General features: G+C 38.9%; 1 protein-coding gene across 1 annotated transcript; it reads left to right on the forward strand.

Moving 5' to 3' along the window:
• Positions 1 to 376: 376 nt before the first annotated feature.
• On the forward strand, positions 377 to 15,308 carry LOC306698938 (uncharacterized protein). Its single transcript, XM_079163439.1, has 12 exons — positions 377 to 399; positions 997 to 1,033; positions 1,226 to 1,354; positions 1,795 to 1,884; positions 2,253 to 2,429; positions 3,190 to 3,279; positions 10,560 to 10,591; positions 10,828 to 10,864; positions 10,967 to 11,095; positions 11,890 to 11,979; positions 12,530 to 12,706; positions 14,033 to 15,308. The coding sequence occupies exons 1-12, from the start codon at positions 392 to 394 to the stop codon at positions 14,111 to 14,113; spliced, it is 1,077 nt and encodes a 358-aa protein (XP_079019565.1). The 5' UTR covers positions 377 to 391; the 3' UTR covers positions 14,114 to 15,308.
• The last annotated feature ends 7,976 nt before the right edge of the window (positions 15,309 to 23,284 follow it).

The raw sequence follows: 23,284 nt of genomic DNA on the forward strand, positions 1-23,284 counted from the left end.
CTCTATTTGCGGAGATGTTTGCACCGACGAAGGAGGTGTCGAGTGTTTCCTGATAATCTTCCAGAGACAGACCTTTCATGACTAGGATGCCCAGGAGGGGACAACTGGACCCCAGATCCTTGTCCTGATTTAGACTCGAGGTCTTTCCCTCGGCTGAAGCCCCCTGCTGGTGTCCCGTTTCCTCTAAGTAGAGTTATTATTTCTGAGTCTGACCCCGTCTTCACCGTTTCCTATTCCCATCCGTTTGTGTCACCTGTCCGCTTCATACTTAATGACTTTTCTGTTATTTTCAAATACTATACTAATATACTGTATACTATATGTATACTAATAAACCATTTCAAATGGAAACTTGTGTTTTTCTGCAGGTTTTGAAGCCAAAAACGCCAAGATGTCGGAGTGAGTGATTCTGGGTCTCATTCATCTTTGTGTTCATGTATATATTTTAATTTGGACCAATAACACTAAAGTTAAACTTATTAAGTAATCTATACGATCTAATCAGAAGAACCATATATTGTATTTAAAACAGGATTATAGAAATGTAACAGAAATATTCAGAGAAAACAATTAGAATTCCTGAGATTAAAGTGGTAAATTCACGAGAAAGAATTCACAAATTCTATGAGAACAAAAATTCAAATGGTGTTGTTTCTTCTTCTGATGAAGACCTCACAGCAAAGTCTCTTCAAAGTCCGGATGTTTATGATCATTTGGGATCAAATCAAGAGCATTTCCTTATTGATAAATCTGATTGCAAAGTATAATTTGATGAAGTCATCCACTGCAGGAATAATACACAACCACATCTTATTGTATATGTATATGTAATATGTGAGTTTAATCTCAGAGAAAGTGTTTTCTTGTAAATTTACAATTTGAACCTTTAGAAATTGTAAATATTTTTTTATATATTCATATATTTTTTTACCTGCAATGGCCGTAACACGCTTCTGTAGAGATCCGTGATAATAAACGTTTTCTCAAACCCTTCAGGAAAAAGATGTCATCGAGTCGCAAGCATCACCTGAAGGTAAAATATCTCTCTTTAACATTTTTTACAGTGTTGTACAAAACAAATTGAAAATAATAAAAAATGGAAAAGTGGTCACTTTTTTAATTTACAGCAACTGGCAAACATGTCTTTACATTCACAAAAACAGAGAGAGGCCTCTTCCTGTTGATGTTCAGTAATATCTGATGTTGTGCTGCTGTTGTCGGGCAGAGTCTGATGCTGTCCATCGCCAAAGGTTTACTGGAGGAGGAGGAGAAGGAGCGAGAGGAGGAGAGGGGCCGGTACATGGCAGAGACCTGTCCTCCTGTGTCCATGCCGAGGAGCATGCAGGAGCTGCAGGTGAGTCCTGACAACAGACATGGAATCTATTGTAATCTATTACAACTTTTTTTTCGGGATGATATTACGTCGTTAAGTCAACAGTTAAAAACAGACATTTCCGTGTCCCTGCACACCAAACCAATAGATTGCACTTGGTTACTACCGTGATCCTGGGCTGCCTGTTATGCAGTCAGTTCTGAGCTCAGTGTCATGAGTGATCGGTTTATATCAGCAGAAGATTATTTGCAGTATTTATTCCTCCATAGAACATACAGTTAGTGTTCTTAGCTTGAGTAGATCGGTATATTAATACGGGCATTTTGTATGTGGTATTGAATTTGGCAGAAGACGTCCATAGTAGAATGAACCGGCCTTTGATTTGAGGAAACACGGGGATGTTTGTGGTCCACGGTGCGTCGTTTTGTCATCGTGACTATCTTGCTGCCGTTTGTGTTCAGGAGCTTTGCCGAGAGATCCACCACAAGATCGACGTGAGGGACGAGGAGCGATACGACCTGGATATGAAAGTTAATAAAGCCAACAAGGAGGTAGAATTATTCATCATTTCACCCCCTGCAGAACCTTCAAACTCCTGCTTGGCTACCAAACATTGTCGTAACTTTATTTTTACACCGTTTGGAGGTTCCAGAGTCTCCAAATTTTACATCTTTATCTCCATTTTTAACTGGTGAGGCTTTAAGAACTGTTCATTTTGCAGTGTAATTAAATCGTAGTTTTAAATTGTAGTAAATGGAATAAAAAAAAAACTTCATGGCCCAAAAAAGGTTGAACGTATTGAGAGTTTTTCTCGGCTGTTCTAGGTTGTTAATGTCATTTTGTAGCGTGTTCAAGGCATTTGTAGTAAATCCAGAATCAACTTTTCATCCGTGGTGGCCGCTTTGTTTCCACCTTCCAGATCGACGACCTGAAAATCAAAGTTCAGGACCTGATGGGAAAGTTCAAGAAGCCCGTCCTGAGGAAAGTCCGCATGTCGGCCGACGCCATGCTGAAGGCTCTGCTGGGCTCCAAGCACACGGTGAACATGGAGCTGAGGGCCAACCTGAAGCAGGTCAAGAAGGAGGTCAAGGAGGAGGTGAGGAAGTGGCCTCGTTTTATAAAAATATCGGAATTACTGAGACTTAGAGCTGAAAACGTGAGATGTGTGTGGAGCGATGCGGAGACCGTAACCTTCCTCACATTAATACCTGAAACAGAAATGTCATATTTCCACCATGTCCACATGGTTTTACATAGTTTGAGCTTCTGCTGGAGAATGAGCAGCAACTCACAGTAGTGATGGAAACTGTTTTCTATAGAAACCTGCAGAGTTTATTCCATTGTCTTACTTTTAATCTGATGTTTGAACCATCCGGATTAGATGAATTCTTCCTCCAATGATGTGATAGATCTTTGTAACTTCTTACACTCTGGATTTGATCTTTTTTAGACATTGTGGGAACTAAAAATCATATTTCTTCTACCGTCAATCTCAGAAACGTCTCCAGAGAAGGTTCCACATACTGTAGAGTGGTAGACCTGTTGTAATGCCTTTAACACTAGTTTAATTTTTCTGAATTAAATATATTTCTGAGAAGTCCATACAAGTGTTTGTTGTCACCCAAGAAATCAATATTTATTTGTTCCACCAACCTTCCCTAACAGTGACTTTATAGATATTATATAGCAGATTAAAACAATTATAGTTAAAAAGATGGAGTCAAGCTAAACCTAACTAGTCCTTCAGTCTAAAGTAAAGTAGGACTACTGAACCAGTTGTGTTATTCAGACCATTGCCTGTAACTTTGATAAAAGCCTCGTGGTCCAGCTCTGATTTTGGGTCTTTGGTGTTTCAGGATAAAGAACTGCGAGACGTCGGTGACTGGCGTAAAAACATTGAAGACAAAGCCGGCATGGACGGGAGGAAGAAGATGTTTGAGACCGAGGCTTAAATCAGCTCGTAACAAAGCTGCAGAATCTTAAGTCTCTGTTTTTGTATTGACCGGCAGACCGTTTAGATAGCACAAATATATTAATTATTAATAAACTAACTGTTTGAAGGAGCCCTTTTTAGTCGTGCTTATTTGTCGTAAAAGAAAACCAAATTTGACAACTGGAATCAAAATATTAAGGCAGAAATCAGAAATTAGCACTGTTAGCTATGAGCCGCCGGCTGAGCTGTCGCCATGTTGAGAGCCTTATGGAGTCAATGAGAAATGCTCTGAATTTCGTATTTAGCACCTTTTAAGGAAACTAGCTAGCTGGACCGTGATACGCTAACACATGAAACAGTCACTTAGGTGTTTGTACAATTAATATTAATTAAATCATTATTGATATATTACATCCCACATTGAGTACTTTGAATCTCCAAGTTAAATCTTAAGCATATTATATAAGTATTTAAAATTAACGTTAGCTAACGTTAGCTAGCAGCTAAATCGGAGGCGGAGAGCTCCTCTGACAACAGCATCATTTAGGGGAAGTAGTCGCCTCTTAGAAGTTGTTTTGTTTTACTAGATGATAGCTTTTTAAGTGCCATGATGATTACTTTAAAGAACAATTATTAAATAATATTAGACATAATATCAATAAATGTGTGGAGGTTTCATGGGTAATAGTTCACTGTGAGTTTAAATTGATGCACTACAAATGTAATAATTATTATTTTTTTTTTTTACAGAAGTATGTATAAATTGAATTGAATTTGTATGTATTGAATTGTAATGCTCACGATCGATAGAGCAGGTGGATGTAAGTTAACGAGTCGTGAGAGCGTTAAAAAGCAGTGAACATAACCCGAGTTAAAGTTTCTCGGTTGTTGCAGTTTCATGACGTGTAAATCCTCTCGTGGTGTCGTCTTCAACACGTCGTTGACGTGAGAAATATGACTCCAAATAATGTCATGTAAAAACATTTGTACCCTGAAAGGAACTTTGTGAAGTATATTCATCTTCCTCATGCTGACTTTAAAACACCAAACTAATCCGATCAACAAACGAGAAACAGATCTGAGGTCAGTAAGTTCTTTTAAAATCATTTTATTAATATTTTGTTTTGGTTGATTTTCACCTTTTGTCTCAACAGTTTATTTTAACCCCCTTTTTTACGATTCATAAGAAGTTTAAAAATGTATATTTATACATTATATTATTATTTAACATAATAAAATAGCTATAAGGACATATAAGCGTTTATTAATGTATTTGTGAACAACCTTAACTCAATGACTCATTAACTTTAACTTGTCTCTTTCAGAGCCGCCGCGCTGCAACAACAGCAACACTGTGAGTTCACCTTTATATTAAAGACATAATCCATAATCCACATATAATGAAAAGGGTTTTGATTTAAATACAGGGACAAACATTGATTTCATTTCTTGTTTTGTATCAGTATAGAAAATAATGAGACTAAAGTCTTATTATCAGCTTTCAGCTACATCAACGTCTTCAAAACTGTTTGAAATTCAAACAGCTTGATGTCGGTGGAATAATAATAACTAACAGATATTACTCTATAATTCAGACACCAAATGTTGTATTTACATGTGAACTAGTTTAAATGAAACGATCTAAACTCCCTCACAGAGTCACATGACAGAACAATGTTGAACTTGAATTAGTTTAATTATTGATCAGTAAATATAGATTGAAGAGGTTTAAACTGAGATTAGTTCCGCTGATGTAACTCTCGACGGATCTTCGTCTCTTTCAGTTGAACCGTTGATCGGCGTTTTGTTCTCCATCTACTAAACTAAATAACTTCTATTAGTGAAGAGACGTTCTACAAAATAAAAGCATCCTTCAGACAGAGAGTCGTCCTCTCACACGTCTGACTCTGTGGCAGCAACTTTCATTTACACTTAATATTATTAGCCTTTGATTACAAAATGCCTCTGTGGTTTAATCACTTTCCTGCGTTGTCTCCGTCAGAAGCCGGATGAAACAAGATAATACAGATAACAATCTTAAAGGGCGGGTTATTTATAATGAGGGGCCAGATGACACTGTACTGTATTTCATGACCTTGCCAGCCCATTGGTTTGACCAGTAATCCGCTTCCATAAAGAGAAAGTGGAGGATTTAGAGGGCTATCACAGATTGCAATATATACCTTCTGAACTCTCGGTCCGGTCGGGACTCGGTCTAACGAGCTGAACCCTCCGCCTGGTCTAAAGTAAGGACTCTTTCTCTGTTCTTTGTTTGCGTGCACATTCTTCTGCAGGACAGCAGGCGAACAGATGCTTCATGTGGTCGGTATACGGTTGTTAGGAATTTATGTTTCGTTTGTCCAAAAATCTAATTTTGTCCGTGAAAAAACATCCTAAATGTGACGTTTGGCTGTTCTTTGATCAAGGTGTTCAATAGCAACGGGAAAATGCAGATGTTTGATGTTTTGGGGAATTCTTTCAGAGTGTTTTAGTGATTTGCATCAATAGTTGACGTTTCACTGGCATTAGCTGACTTTAATATACTCTTTTGTGTTGACGCGATTTTAAAACGTGGAAAGTTTTTGGTTTCTTTTATTGGTCCGACCATTGTTCTTGAGATTTATTCCAGGAGTAGTTGGTTGAGCGCGGTGACGTACGGCCTGGTGACATGTCTCTCTGAAAGGCGACACCACTACAAGGCTCGAACCTGAAAGTGGACCCGTCGGTGTTTATCCTCCTGTCAGCACCGCGGGGCGTTCGGAGGAATAACCTGCTTCTAATCTGCAGCCGGCTGCCGACTTCAGTCTCTGTCTTCACTTCACACTCGTCTTTAATCCCCGCTCGCCAAATTTAGCCTGTTTTCCTCGGAAGCATTCAGACGTTAAAGTTTTATTCTACAACAACAGGATTCAAACAATAGATTTAGTTTCATTCTTCTTCTGAATGACAAAGACGGAGCTTCATGTCATTTAAAATACATTACATTCATTTGTCTTTGCTGTATCTGAAGTTTACTTTACATCTACTGATGTAACCCAATACAGTATCGAGGTACTTGTACTTCACTTGAGTTTTTCCGTTCTATTCTACTTCTACTCTACTACATCTCAGAGGAAAGTATTTTACTTTTTACTGCACTTAATAAATCTGACATCATAACGTCCTTTTAGAAATATAATATATATAGTTTGAATTAGCCATGCCAAGACATTAAACTATATATATATATGATTTACGTTTTATTTATTGTCTTTTAAAAACAAGATTCAAACACAATATAAATATAAATTTAAACTACATGACAGTATTTTAAGTTGTTAAAGTTATCCGTGACAACATTAAAGTTATATTTAAATATGTTTACGCAACAGTAACATTTTATTTTAATGTCTTTTAAGATCAAGATTCCTACAATAGAGGAGCTTTTATTTTGGTGTCCCTGAACAGCCAGATATCTGTGTTTTTCTCTGGTTGGGCTTTAAATGCCTTCGTGGCCTCTCGTCTGTATTTCTGTCTGTGTGAAGCAGATCAACTGTTCGGCCCAACAACCAGTTATTTTTTGCGGTATGCGCTAACGTCTTGTTCGTCCGAGGGATGTTCCTCGGTGTTGGGTTACCGCCAACCCGCCCAGCTAAACCCTCCAGAGACAATCCTACACACACACGCACACACACACACACGCACACACACACACACACACACACACACACTTGAGACAAAAAGAATTAGGCCCCAGATTTAACCCTGCCGATATTATTCCGTCTCCAGAGCGACCCGTTGTTTTGTTCGTGGGCCGGCGATGTGTGTTGGGATTCCTGTCTGAGGTCTTTTTAAGACGCGCCCGCTGTCATTTATTTTATTTTTTCTCCTCCATAATGAAGATGTTAGGGACAGCTGAGGCTCCAGGAATAGTATAGTCTTAATCCACCGCTCCGTCACAAGCAGCCAAACACCGTGTGGCCTCACGGTCCTCGAAAACCTGGTCCTGAAAGGGGGTCGGCTTACCCTGATGGGAGGTGTGAATGCAGATAGAACAGTATTTCCATTTGATCTCAGTTTTACTTCACTACATTTTCTGACAATCAGACTTAAGAGTTTTAAATTAAAGAAACATACGATTTATTTATAAAACACAATCCACTTCGATCAGCCAGACCACATCGCGAGGCGGTCTAGTCCTCACTGAGTTCAGATCTCAGTGAGGAGAGGGCAGCATGTGGACACAATCCAGACTATTCATCAAACCACATGGGAGTTCCTCAAAGGGAAGAGAGGAGAGGGAAACCAGGGGGCTGCTGCTTCAAAATAAAAGCTTTTAAAATACCACGTAACAGGGACTTTTATTGTGAAGAATTTTTAGTAAAATGTGTTTACTTCCTATATTAGTGTAGCTTTTGTTAGCGGCTATTTTTCAATAAAGCAAGTCAACTGAAGTTACTTTTATTTTTAATAATTTACAGGAAGTTAAATGTGTTTATCACCGAAATGGCGTAGCATTGTTCGCGGCTACTCTTTAATAAACAAGTCGACTAAAACTGCAGCGAGGAAGATTAATCAGCTAAAATAACTTCTATTGTGAAGAGTTTATAGAGAATGAAATGTGTTTATCCACTGAAAGTAAAAACATTAAAAGTAAAAACAGCTGAGTTCTGATCCGACTCATACGATCACTAAAGTCACATTAAAAAGACCGGACAAGTGTAACCGCGGCGATGGTTTAATTTCAACAACTGTTTGAGGCTCAGAGAAGAAACATGTAGAAATATCTAGTATCAGAATTTCTCTCCCTTTAATCATCTCCGGACCCCTCAGATCCATCTGGTGACCCCTCGGAGGGGCCCGACCCCTCAGGTTAGAACCCACTGGACTAAACTAAACTGTTTAATAAGTATTTAAAAGTAACTCCACTTGGAGCATTAACAACAGTAACGTATCATATCACAATGAACATTTTACTGCGATGTAGTTTGAATGCAGGACTTTGACTTGTAACTGAGTATTCGTACGTCGTAGTACCGGTACTTTGACGTAACATCAGAGGACTTAGATAGTGTTGGTTGTGTTTAACTGTATTTACTTTTAAACGTTCTGCTCGGCTCTCTGAGGTTTCTCTCAATAAAATGGTGGAGAACAAAGTTTCCTCTGAAGTGCTCAAAGCAATAAAAAAACATTTAAATAAATCATCCGTGATGCGGTTTGAAACCTGTTGTACCTGATTAGTTGTGTCTGGGTTGGAGGACTTGTTGTGCAGACTGCTTGTACTTAAACTTACTAAAAGTAATGCACTATAATTTGTATATAATATCTTATTCGTGAGCCGAGACAACCTGGGAAACAAACAAAAACAGGACTTTAAAAGTAGGGCTTTAAAAGGAAAAAGGAAAAGTTTAAAAATCGTAAAATGCGTTGGAAGGATGGTCGTGATATGTCTCTGAGTTTTGGACGAGCTGGAGACAGTAAATGGGTTTTCGGCTGAGCCCCAAATACAATAAAACTACAATAATCCACGAGGTGAGACTTTAGAATACATTACAACCCGTTGGTGGCACAAGAAGAAAAGCCAGAGAGGATCACCAAAGTCCTCATGAGTCACCCTCTGTGGATGCTAATCCGTCCAATAGCCGTGGAGGCATTTTTGCAGCGTGCCACAGGTGTCTGGACCGAGATCCCCTCAGAGCCGCGCTGCTAAAAATAGAGCGGTCCGGTCCTTCAAGGCATTAACGCGGCCTCGGTTACAAAGTTCAGTTCCACTAAATGTCCTGGAGTTAACTTTGAAGTCTTAAGATAGAACTAACATGAACATGAAACGTGAGACAGGTGAGTCTCTACCAGCAGGACGGAGCAGATTAAGTTCTTTATTTATTCATTTTATACAGTTATTTCATTTACAGTACATTTCATAAGAACACATGAAACACTAATAACAAGGACACCAATTTATAAACCAGCAAACAAAGCAAGCTTTTTAACACTGGTCAATATGTCGCAGGACTCTGTCAGCTGATTGGCTGTCGCTCACATGGTGTGTATATAAGGAGTGGACGTTGTCACCGTGACGTCACCCATTGGTTGGCGGGCTGCCGTTCTGAAGCCTGGAGTTCGGTATTTTGGCCGCCGCCATCTTGGTTTTTGCAATCAAGTTTTTACAACTGAACGCTGAATAAGATACTTTTAATTAAGGCGACCAAAATATTACAATTAACTTTAGTGAAGTAAAAACACACGGACAACTCCCAGACCAGACAACGCCGTGGTAGAGACCTGTCAATCACTGTGTAGCCCCGCCCCTAAAGCATCCCCTGCTTTATGGTCTGTGTGACTCTAAATGGACCATTATTTACTAAATGAACATCATGCTGTATTGAAGAAGACTTGAAACTAGAGATTGAGACCATAAACTCATGTTTACAATGTTTACTGAGGTAATAAATCAAGAGAGAAGTAGTCATTTTCTCATAGACGTCTATACAACCAGAGGAGTCGCCCCCTGGTGGACACTAGAGAGAATGCAGTTCACAGGGTTCCATGGTTTAGACTGAAGAAGCCCTCTGCTGTGCTTCAATCCTAAAATGAAATATGGAGCTTAATCCCAGTTAAAATGTACATTGAAGGGTCTTCCATATATTCTCTTAGGTGATTGTAATGTTGTTAAATGTGTGTATCCTTGAAATTAGCTTTTGTCGATGTCGCAAATGGCCTGAAGGACGATAAGCCGACACAAAGATCCCTCGTTTTTCTTAATACTGAACTCCTCAGAAAAAAAAGCCAACACATGACGTCCTCTGTGACTTTAAGCTGCTGCCATCAGGAAAGTGTTTCACATCGTGTTTCATACAAAACAAATAGGAGGAAGTTTGGTTTTATTGACATAGTGTGTCTCTGTGTATGTTTGCCTTGAAATGCCTTTTTGAAGTATTTAATGCATAAAATGTTGAAAGTTAATCCTGAGGGTGTCGGCACACAAAGACTGATTTTGTAAATGGAGAAGAAGAAAATTAGTGTTGTTGTTATTCTTTTCATTCATTAAATTAAATGTACTTTTGCCGTGTCGTATATATATATATATACTGTATATATATATATATATATATATATATACAGTATATATATATGCTCTTAGTGAGACCTGTATTAATAACAGGAAACAGTAAACCAGAGGGGGTCGTGTATATGATTTGTGCATCTACATTTTAAGAACTTTATCCGAAGTGTGATTTTAATTTTTTTTATCATTAATCAAAAGGTACAAATTTCATTTTAATGCTGGTTTTTAATGTTTTTTTCGTCAGATAAAATCCAGTTCCTGCTGCCAAGATGGCTACCGAGTGAGTTAACAGTTTGATATTTATCAATATGTTTATTGTTCGGTTCATATACTCGTTAACAAATGAGGAACTTTTGTACATTTTATGGACTATTCTGTAATTAACTGCAAAACTCATTTGAACAATAAAACACATGTTTCTGATTCAAAAATGTATTTTGTTGGAACAGATTTATGGATTAATTTGTAACATAACAGCTCGAAAGTCTGATTCACATCTTGTGTTTTCACCTGCAGGAAGAGACTGTCTGCGAGGCGTAAGCACACTCTGAAGGTAAGAGATGAGTGCATTTTTATTTTATTATTGATGAAGAAGAGCAGAGACGCTGTTTTGAAGTTGTATCTTAAAATATTTAAACGCCGGTGTCGTCCACAGGGATGTATGCTGCTGGTGGCCACCAACATGTTGGAGGCTGAAGCCGGGGTGAAGGTCGGGGATAGGGAGAAGTTCCTGACTGATAAATGTCCTCCTCTGGAGCTGCCGTACTCCAAAGAAGAGCTCGAGGTGAGACAGGACCAGAACCAGGACCAGAACCAGGACCGGGACAAACTGCTGTCAGCTTTATGTGATGCACTACCTATGAAAAGTGTATTTAGTTTAATAAGAACAGAGATATAAACATTATAAGTCAGACACCAGATGTTTTATTTACATTTGAAATAGTTTGAATCAAACGATCTAAACTTCCTCACAGAGTCACATGACAGAATAATGATGAACTAGTTTCATTATTGATCAGTAAATATAGATTGAAGAGGTTTAAACTGAGTTCAGCTGATGTTCCAACAGTAACTCTAGACTGTGTTTCTGTTGATATTGTGAAGTTCGAAGTTAATTGTTGTTTCCAGCTTGTTCTCGGCTGCTTTTATTGTGAAACTCTTGACAGTGAAACAGGAAGCTGTTTTTTATTTAAATCTCAGCTTCCTGTTTCTTTTACCTGCTGATTTCTTCTCTTCGTATTCAGCTGTTGATCAGAGGATCTTTGTCTCTTTCTGTTGAACCGTTGAACAGAGTTTATTTCTCCATCTACTAAACTAAATCACATCTATTAGTGAAGAGACGTTCTACAAAATAAAAGCATCATTCAGACATGTAGAGTCGTTCTCTAACACATATGACGTATATCATATTCATATGTTTTGTCAAATAACATAATTCCCGCCACACACTTCAGTCGATGTTTTTTGTCTCTGTTCTGTGGGTTTGATGAGAATATTTTAGCCCAACTATGGTTACATCAATTTGCTAAAAGTTTGCAATCAGCCATACAAATGATTAAAATCCTGTTTTCTCTTCAGGAGCTTTGCAAGAAACTCCACGATCAGATTGACATCAGTGAGGAGGAGCGATACAGCATAGAGTTCAAACTCAACCTGGTTCTCAATGAGGTGAGAAACTTTTTATTCAGGTCTGTTTGTGACGTCAGGAAGCAGCTCTATGAGGCGTTCGCCTTGATTTACTTTTGTAGATTAACTCAATTCAAAATAATACATTTGCAGAATGAAGGATGAAAATACACGATGTGCTGTTGTAGTTGTTTTTTTTAAGTTATCAGAATCACATTTATTGTACACATAACAGGAGCTGGTAGAACTCCATTTTTAAGTTTCTTTTTTTGTACCTACACATAGAACATCTACAGGACGATGGTAATAGACATTCAGCTGAACACAAGGACAACAAAAGCTAAAGAAAACACAATAAACTGAACTATTGGTAGTTTTGGAGTAAAGGTCTTGAACCCCCGGGATGTTTTTTTTTTCCTCATGCGATTGATTCGCATCTAAATGTATTTTTTCAAACTATTGTTTTTTTATTATTTATTTTAACTTTATTACTTATTTCAACCTTGACGAAGGAAAACTGTAATGACCACAATAATATATGATTATTTGACCCATAATAAAGCATATTCTTCTGTCCTGAATCCTCCTGAAGGTGAGAGACCTCAACATAAAGATCGTGGACATGAGGGGAAAGTTCAAGAGACCCCGTCTGAAGAAAGTACGCATGTCTGCTGACGCCATGCTGAAGGCTCTGCTGGGCTCCAAGCACACGGTCAACATGGACCTGAGGGCCAACCTGAAGCAGGTCAAGAAGGAGGTCAAGGAGGAGGTGAGCTGCTGCCTGCTTCATCTAAACTTCAGTCCGAAAACAACGAACATTAATATTCTACCGACTTTGTTTTACTGTAGTTTAGTTTGTTGTCTTGGTTTCTTACAGGCTACCTCCTTTGACTTGCAGCAATGGTTTAAAGATTAATCTGGTTTATTACAACTTGTATTTTTGTAGGTTTGGCCTCTATTTATGATAACACTATAGTACTCACCAAGTTTGGTACTGGAATCTGAAGTCTTAACATTTTTATATTATTGCCAATAACGCCTTGTTTTAGTACTGTTAGGTAAACGTTTTTTTCAATTCCTTGTGTTTGTAGTTCTATTTCGTACGTGCTATGGCCTCAATCGGGCGTCGTTAGTGGTTAACCCCATCGAGGCTCATGGGCACCCAATAGCAAAGCCCAAAAAGGGCTACGCACCTACTCATAGATCTGCAGTTACATCCAGTAACTACTAGTTCCCAAATGTTAAATCTTTGCAACCGTTGCCTAAATAGTTGGAGTTATTTATTTCATGAATACACATACAAATAAATAAATAAAAATAAGACATTAAATTAAAGTTTAATAAAAGATATTAAAATATTTACCAGTTTAGTATACTTACCCTTTTTACGTAGCATATTCTAACTATAGACTGTCTAAAAAAAATGGACGCAGTCACCGTGACGTCACCCGTTTTGATGCCTCGAGTTTGGCATCTTGGCCGTCGCTATCTTGGTTTTTGTCCTCACTGGAACACTCGTCCTCCTTTAGCTTATTGGAGGAGACGTGAAGTCATGTGACCGTGGTGGAGTTCCTCTATGGACTAACGTTAGCGTTTTACTTTACGCTTCAAACATCATGAAAGTGCAGTTCATTAGTGAAGATTATCTTGATGAACAAAACCTGGAAGAATCATAAACGTTTGTTTGGCACACAAATTATTTTCTGCAATAATACAAAATCCATTGGATTTTTTTGGAGGGAACCAGTGTGACACTAACTTCCTGTTGGACTACAGAAATTCGTCATCCCTGCAGAACTCTATGTTACAAGTATATTAAACTGTCTGACATTAATGTAAGTGTAATACTGGGAAACATAGGATTACGGTCCCATAGTTTTTGTGGCTTAGAGGCCAGTTTAGGACACAGTTTGAGTTTTACGCTAAATAAAAACCGATGAATTGAGTATTTTCTGAGAAAGCAGTGAACATGAAAATACAACTTGCCACCGTTTACTCGCTCTTTGTAATTTCTTGTTAAACATCTTTTTACACTCTGATTATTTCCCTCTTTTTCTGTAGTTTATCTTTAATGAAATATCATGTGTGTTCACAGGACAAGCAGCTGCGCGATGTGGGCGACTGGCGTAAGAACATTGAAGACAAGTCCGATAGGAAGAAGATGTTTGATAGTTAAAATGTGCCCCGTCGTGGATTGTTGGGCTTAAACGAATGCTTTGTAACCGAAGAGTTTTATTCCAAAATGCTGCATATCCACCGTAAACCTACCATTTACTTTTATTAAACAGATGAGGCGTGACGGTTATGTGTGAATATCTTGGACAATTTGTCAACTGAAGGTTCACATCTTAAGAAATGTTGTTGATAGTGTTTCTAAGCTTCTAGTGTGGCGCAGTAAGTGATGAACGATAATCTCCTCAGTTGGCTTGCAGGATTTTAAAAGTGATGACTGTGCAAACAAATCATTATTTTCAAACCTTTTACGTTTTAATTTAGGCTGTGAAAAGTAAAGTGTTTTATCCAAAGTTAAGATACACAGTTTTTACTTTGTAAAATCTGTAATAAATTAGTAATACATCTGCGGTAGATGCGGCAGGTTTCAGGTAGTTTTTGGATATCTTTCGTTGGAACAAAACTCCTTGAATCTAAGCTGCCTTCTGCTCTTACCTTTATTGACGCTGTACTGTGTTGTGTATTTGTACTGTGTTGTACTGATGTCAGTATTAGTACATGAGTGGTGAATCAAACCTGCTTTTGTATCGTGAAGGCTGACTCATGCTTCTGCATCCAAACATTGTGGTACCTGCGATGTAACTTCTTCAAAACCAAAAAGTTAACATGAATTGTGTTTTTTCTTATGGAGTCAAACTGAAATGCAGAAATAAAATTACTTAATTTGTGTTCACTGAAAACCCTGAGAATAAGTATTATGTTCATCTTTAAACTTAAGTGATATTATTATTATTTTTTTAACCTTTTCCACAGAAAAGACACTTGTTTGGCGAGTTTCTCACACATAAAAAAAGTAAACTAGTATTACATTTACAGTTGATCATGTAAACTATTTCAAAATGCAATCTATGAACAACCTTGTCTCATTCGTACTCTGACTGTAGATTGTCTGCACCCATTCGTGTCTCATGTTAGCGACGTTAGCTACATGTTAGTGTTACGTTAGCTAAAGCGTAGCGTTAGCATTGGTAGTGATGGATGAAATAAAGAGCGACTCCTCTACAGCAGAAGTATAATTCAGCCTTCACTCTGTTCTAACATCATGTCGTCTTTTCTAAACTGTCCAAAACAAGAAGTGTGATGTACTTTCCTCGACTTGTTGCTGTCACATTAAATAAGAAAGCTTCATGTTCATCTTGTTCATAGTCTTGTTGAATTTGTATCACGAGCCCCACAGAGCCCGTAAAGTTTTGCAGTTGAGTGTAATTTGCCCTTTATGTCTGATTGCAGTTATAATTGTATGTATAAATGTTGGCTTTGAATTCAGAGAAATAGTGAGAGAAAAGGAAAATGAGGCAAGAAATGTAACACATGACAGAGTTTAATTTATTTTTAAGTCACCACTGACTCTCTGAAGACGCCAACAATTTCAGTGTAACTGTGGTTATTAGCGCTGATCTTTGTGAAGAGGCCAATTTTACGGCAAATGTGTAAAATATATATCCTAATTTAAATGTGTGTAAATAACACAGAAGCACTAAGAAGTTACTCGCAGCTCTGTTAAGTGACCACAAGTTCATGTTCAAATGCTGTAAATTTAGATCTTAAATTAATCTTAAATTGTCTGTGTTCAGTTAAAGAACTACAACTATTTCATACTGTTGTACAGAAGCTTTAAGATAAGTACTTGTAGCAGCTATAAGACATTTATCTGACAGGTATATGTTCTTAAAATGTCTGCTTTTCTCTCCTGCAAATGATTGCGGCACTCTTTATGCAAATGTAAATTGATGCTAATCCTTAGCTAATGGGACATTTTATGATGATGATTTTAAAAGTCTTTTAAAAACGTTTGTACACTTAAATCACAGAATTTAAAACAATACTAATAATTTTTGATTTTTTTTAAGGTTTACTCACTTTAGCTTAAACTGTAGCCGATAGCTAACGGTTAGCTAACGTTTACTGTAAACGTTAACATGAACAGAGAGCTAAAGGCAGGAATTGTTTGGCTGCCTATCGGTATGCAAACTTAAGTAATTTAACAAATGTAAAATTTAAACTCTCACCTGGAAAGTAAAACAAATTAAATCTTTTTAAACGTTTGTAGTAATGAATAATTTGCCACTTGGTTTTTACAGGTGAATCCTCAATTTTGTTTCTCGAATTGGGTCAAAGTTCTTTTATATTAATATTAATCTGCTGTTGGTTTAATTAAACTTAAACGGAAAAGTTCCTTCCTTCCAGTTAGACAAGATGAGGTGAGTTATTGAATCTAGTGTCATTATTTGTAGTAAAAGTCTTAGTTTTTATTATTTGAATGATAATTACCTGATTTTCTCTTCTTTTTTTGTTCTTGCAGATAAACTTAAATGTGACCTGGTTCTGCAGAGGAAGGTTAGTTAATATTAATGTTTATGTTGTTTTAGATACGATCAGATTTAACTTAATTCATCGCAAGAGAAATTGCTGTGCAGTGGTCGCATCATTCTCGGTGGATTGCATTTATAAACCCTGTTCTATGCTCACACATATATACATTTAAAAATCATTTTTGTGGTTTTGACAGATAGTGAAATAAAACAAACAAACATAATAAAGCTGGAAAAATAATTTATGTGGATGCCAAGAGGGTGTTGGTTTCAGTTTCAGCTGTTACAGAATAAAATGACGTGTCAGCAGGAAACCAAACACTTTAAATATTGAAATATGTTAATTATGAGGTGTCTCCCTCATCTGTATGCTCCCTAATCTCCAACCTGTGGAAAAATGTGTTTTCTATTCAAATAATCTCACATCATGCATAGGGATGCTGGAAGAAAACATAGGCTTGAGTGTCCTGGTTTGTCCCATGATAATCTGGATTACGTGGTTTCATGTCTGAAATAGGCTCCTGTTTTATGGGTAAATAATCTGTATGGTTTTGTTTCACTGGTCTCCTTACAGGAAACACGTTACAGCCTCCACAATGTCTTGGGTATGGCACGTCATTCCTTAATGCCGGTTATATTTGACCTCCGCTGACAGCTGTATCATATCCTCAGATAACAGCTGCCCCGGCTCTCAGACGGGCATCAGACGGAATTAGAAAACGAGTGACAGAGTACGAGAGCCATCTGGAGAGAGGGCAGCCACGGCTGATGGCATTCTTATGATGAATACAGTAAAACTGTGGAAGACCCTCTGACTTAGTGATACAACATCTTCTCCTTCCAGGTAGGAGGTGACCTGGTATCTCATGTGTCCTGCTGAGAGCTCAGAAATGAATGAAAACTGGCATTAGGACGAACAGGTAAAAAAAAAACAGCCGACAGTTTGTCCAATCTAATCTAACTATAAAGCAAAGGAATATCTGTCCGTCTGTCTGTGTGTTCTTCCCATATCTCCAAAAGCGCTCATCTGATCCACTTCACACTTGGTGGTAGTTTAGATGGGGAGCCGAGGGATCGCCGTGTCGAATTTGGTGCAGTTTGGGATAGTTCAATATTAATAAACTTTGAATAAATAAGCCCTCTGTGTAGCGGTGGGGGCGGAGCTTCAGGGCTCTACAGTCCAACAAATCTTCTGCAGCGTGTGAACAGCGGCTCATTTGTGGCCCAGGAGGGGCCACACCCAGCCCAAAGTAAGGGCTTGGTGGGCCTCCACTGGGCTCTATTGTGGGCCCACGCCATGCCATCCCTGAGTCACACTGTGGGCATGTAGTGGGCATACTGTGGGCATACTGTATACTGTGGGCACGCATTTGAACTCCTGCACTGTTCCATGTCTTAGATTCTTATTTTTACTTGTGTGATTTTCTTTTTAATACACATTTAATGAGCGCCGTTGGAGGGAGCCAGAGATCTAATATTGTTTCTGTTCTGTAATGAATAGCTTGAGCTTGAACAGAGATCACTGACAAGTTTATTTTGTAAATGTCAAACGTTAAGCTCCGTATAAATACGTGCACCAGGTAGCAGGAAAGGTTGGTTTGAGAGGTCATCAAAATTTCCTTTTTACTCTTTGACTTTTTCAAAATGTCTCCAGACCTTCTGAGCTTGATAAGACTCCGGCATAATATTCAGTATTAGTTAAGTTTTATTTAACATAGTTTGGCCTTTAGTTTCACTGCAGCCTCAGTCCGACCTTTAGGTTTCTGTTCCAATCAAACGCTGCAGCAGCTGATTTCACTGATTCCTTCTTCCTCTCCAGACGAAGGTTGTTAATCAGTGAAATCAGCTGCTCTCAATGTCACATCCTTTTAGCGCTCCTAAATTAAACAACGTGTTGCAACAGGCTTCGGCATCAAAGCGTTGCAATGACGGTTACTGGGTGACACTTTTAATGACGGTCCAATGTGAGAAATACTTTGTGTTGGTGGTTTCCACGTCAGTTTAGGAAACACAAACAGTTCGTGATGGAGAGCAACAACTGTGTTTACATTTCAGAAAACAAGAAGAAGAAGAAGAAGAAGAAGAAGAAGAGGGAGGTTAAACAGGAGGTGAGTCTCTTCTTTTGAAGTAGGAAACTGACACCAGACACCTGCTGGGAGAACGTTGTAGTTCAGACGAGGTGTCATGAGGACACTGGTGTCCTTTAGTGTTGCAGCTCATATAATTATATCAACCGGCTTCATTGTCTCCTGATTATTAGATCTTTAGAATGAGAAAAAATGTGCTTTGCATTATTAAATTTGTTGAAGCTGAAGTATAAACCTGAAAGCAGCCACTGTCAGAAGTGATTGTGTTCAGCTGCAGCGCCTTCAGTGGCCACTAGGTGCTGCTGCGAGCTCCACACAATGTGACCGAACCCTCAACTTCACGTGTTTTCCACAACACACCAGGCTCTCAACAGACAATTTAAACTTGACCTGACGGTAAAATGAAACATGATCCTGTTGACTGTAAAATAAACCCATCACAGTCCAAACACCCAGAATAGTTCCAGGTGATGATCCCTCACACAGGTCTGGAATAACAGCTCTGAGGCTGTTTTGTGTTTGGCAAAAACATGTTAGATCCTGTCATGTATGCATTTCAGCCGGCAATAACAACTTAAATATTCAAAGGAGGATCTGCGGCTCTGCTTCTGCCAGCGGTGGTTCTGGGACTCTTCTGACAGAGGGAGGTCTAGAGGCCACTAGGGATGTGAACGTGCGCTTGGCACATGTTTTTCTTTAATTATGCATTCATATTCTACTAATAATTGGCTGAAACATAAATGAATAGGCTAAATGCATACACGTAACTGTTGGTGGTCAGTCACCTTCTGCAGAACCTTTATAGTCCAGACCGTGCGTGAGCCGGGTTTGGACTGCAGAAGCTGATCCTGACTCAAATATCTGGTTTCAGATACCAATAAATAACAATTCAGTACATTTATATCTGTTTTTATTATAGTAACAAGGCTAAGAAGAGAATCAGTCGAGCACGTCAAACTATCTTTAGACCAAAATCAGTTTCAGTGGAAGTTAAGTTACTCCATCAGAGTACTTTGTACTGTACTACATCTCAGAGTACTTTGTACTGTACAACATCTCAGAGTACTTTGTACTGTACTACATCTCAGAGGTAAATATTGTACTTTGTACATAAATATACAAAAGTCCTGCATTCAAATATTAAGTAAAAGTGCAATATATTAACATCAAAATATACTTAAAGTACCCAAGTAAAAGTACTAATAGTAGCAAGTATAAGTACCTCAAACTTAAACTACAGTACAATACTCTAGTAGATGTACTTAGTTACTTTCCTCCACTGGCAGCTGCTCAGCAGCTGATTGTCGAGTAACTGGACAGAAGTCATGAATGTTACAGTATTTCTCATAACTCTATAAGATGTGCTGAGTAAAAGCATCAGTCAAAGTGAGTGATGAGATATATATATATATATAAATATACATATATTTATTTTAGAAAAACTTTATTGACGTGCATTAAACCATCCGTGCATCACGAACACTTGGTCCACGATACAAACACAACCAGATGGTGGATGCATTAAACACACTACTACTACTACTACTACTACTACTACTACCACTACTACTACTACTACTACTACTACTACTACTACGACCACTACTACTACTACTACTACTACTACTACTACTACTACTACCACCATCAGTATTATGAATCAAACCTCATGTAAACATAAACATATAGTTATAAACGACGCCACATAGTGAGGAAAGGCCACACGCTTCTCGGACCTTCCGGTCAGAACATTCCGGAGGCTCGAGTAGGAAACACCTCCCCGTCTCTCTGACAGAACCGTGCCCCCCCCCACACGCACACACACACACACACACACACCCCCAACACACACACTCACACTCTCCACAGCTACATACCCAGCATGACTCCACCTCCATCAGCCCCGCTGTCTGCACCTCCCTCTGATCTGTCAGCACCTCCTCAGCTCTCGCTCCTATAGTCCGAGCTGCTGAATGCGTTGAGGTTTATATTTGCTGATGATCACCAGAGATCGATTACTCAGATTCTCTTGTGAATGCAGTTTTCTATTCAAACATTTTGACGTCTAACTTCTCTGTCATTGATTTATTCACTAAAGTAGGGAAAGTATCAGTTGCATGAAAACTGCATTTTCATGCTTTTTCCTTCGAACTTCCAAGCCGCTCTGGTTTTTTTCCTCTCGTTACATGTTTTTCATCTTTTTAAAATAAACTTCTATCTTCACAGAAAACAACTTATTTAGCTTGAGGCAACAAAATAATACTTAGTTAGGTTTAGGAAAATATCCTGATTTGGGTTAAAATAACTACGGAGGGGCGTTACTTTAAGTTACTACAAGGAACTTTCATTTAGTGTTGTTTCTGTCGCCCCCTGTGGACTACAGTGGTAGTGTCTCTGAGCGCCAGACTCCCTTCAGGAAACCTCATGTTACTGCAGCAGGTCTGACAGTCTGCCCCTCTCAGTCCTGGTTCTGGTTCTCCCTTCCCTTCAGCGGGTCCAGCAATTCATCCTGGGTCTCCAGCAGCGTGGTGTCGGTGTTGACTCCCAGAGAGGAGAAGCTCTGCTCCTGGAGGAGGAGGAGGAGGAGGAGACGCTGCTGCTGCTGCCGGGAGCTGAGCTCTCCTCCTCACTCCGGAGCTCCGGATCAGGGTCCGTCCACGGTGGACCGGTACTGACCATCAGGGGGCGACTCTTCTGATTGTATAGAAGTCTATGAGAAAATGACTCTACTAGGTATGCTATCATAGCAGCCCAGAGCTAGCATGTTACTAGCGAAAAGCATCTAGCTGATTGGCGCTGCAGATTGCTACGTAGCCTAATTTTCTGCAAAAATTCAACAGCGCACGAATGCGGGATTGAATTTCGTTGTGTTCTGGTATAACGAGGCGACAACTGAGTTAAAGTGATGCTTCATGTGTTAAAGCTGCATTCTCTCTAGTGTCCACCAGGGGGCGACTCCTCTGGTTGTATAGAAGTCTATGAGAAAATGACTCTACTTCTCTCTTGATTTATTACCTCAGTAAACATTGTAAACATGAGTTTATGGTCTCAATCTCTAGTTTCAAGTCTTCTTCAATACAGCATGATGTTCATTTAGTAAATGATGGTCCATTTAGAGTCAAACAGACCATAAAGCAGGGGATGCTTTAGGGGCGGGGCTACACAGTGATTGACAGGTCTCTACCAGAGACGTATACGGCGTCTCTACGTCACTCCTACGTTCCAAGTTGCATACTTTTTTTTTTATACATACTGGTGCATTCATATAAACCACTCCCTTATAACACGGCACCTTTAACTTTGACCCAACTGCAAAATGCGAACATCCTGGTATTATTTTGTCAATACTGCATTTTACATACTATGAATTGGGACGTGCTAAATATTTATACTTGATATAAGTATGGTAGTATCACCATTGGAACGCACCCGTTGTTGGATGTTCAGCAGGTGTGTTGTAGCATGCTAGCAATTGCTAATTGGTACTAAACACAAAGTATTTTAAAAAGTCATGGTAATCCAGCTGGTTTATTTCCGTCCGTAGAGCCTTCATATGGCTGAAATGAACAATCTTTACCTAACCCTTAAACAAATACTTGTTTTCATAAAGGTCCATCTGTACACACTCTTCTTGCTCTATATGTACTTTCACCCCCCCCCTCTGACAGGAATCTTTAGCAATTAAGTAAGAATTCTTTTTATGAGCGAGTCGCGATGTAACGTTACCCACATTGAAACTCTGTCTTCCTGCCCACCTGAATTCATGCCCACATATTTGTAATAGCGCGAGTGTTAATATGAGAGGACCTCATGCAGCCAGAGAAGGTCTGGAAGCCTTTCTGAAGGGCCCGGATCCACAATCCAAGATGAAACGCTAACCAAGCCAGCCGGGAGCCGTTTATATTTATAGAGGGCAGAAATGTGAGCTTGCTAAGCACTTTTTATTTGGAGCAATGAATAGTTAAAAGTGATATCAAAGTTTCTCTGTTTTGAACCCGTTTCTGAACTCAGGAAATATTCCCCAAATATTAAAATGAACTTTCTTAAAAAATGTCAATAATGTAGGAAACGCTGTGGATAGAGAGGCGAAGGACTCCTGGAACTTTGCTCTTACGTTCGGATAATCGTAAAACGTCTTGTGAAATCTAAAGATGTCTTTGTTTCTCTTTATTGTTATTCTGCTCTTCTCCAGGAAGCAAACATCCCTTTAAAGCTCTTAAATCATTGTTAATCTATCTACACATACCTACGGGTAAAGTCAGGCTGCTTAAATATGACGTGAACAGCACACGTTAACATTCAGGACTTCATTCTAGTCAAACTGCTGTAACAGTTGCTTGTTCCGCGCACGTTAAAGGTGTTTTTTGTGCGTGTATATGTCAAACAATTTAAACTCGACAGCGTTAAAGCTCCTCGTTAGCTCGCCGGCAGCTGTGGAGACGGAGGATCAAACCAGCACAGCTGAGGCGGGTGAGACGGGTGAGACGGGTGAGGCCGGGACTCGACCTCTCGCCAACTTTTAAAGGACGAGAAAATCTAATTAGTGATGAAGCGTTCGTGTTTGTGACGTGATCGCGTCCTGCAGGAGGTTGACTCGGTTAAATCCACTCGTTCCTGAAAGGGTTAAAGGTTCGTGATGCAGATTAATAGTAACGATGCAAAGTTGGCGTCTTTGCTTGTGGATCTTTTTCAAAAATGCTTTCACGTTTTTTTTTC

Source organism: Pholis gunnellus, assembly GCF_910591455.1.
Source record: "Pholis gunnellus genome assembly, chromosome: 7".
Lineage (NCBI taxonomy): Eukaryota > Metazoa > Chordata > Actinopteri > Perciformes > Pholidae > Pholis > Pholis gunnellus.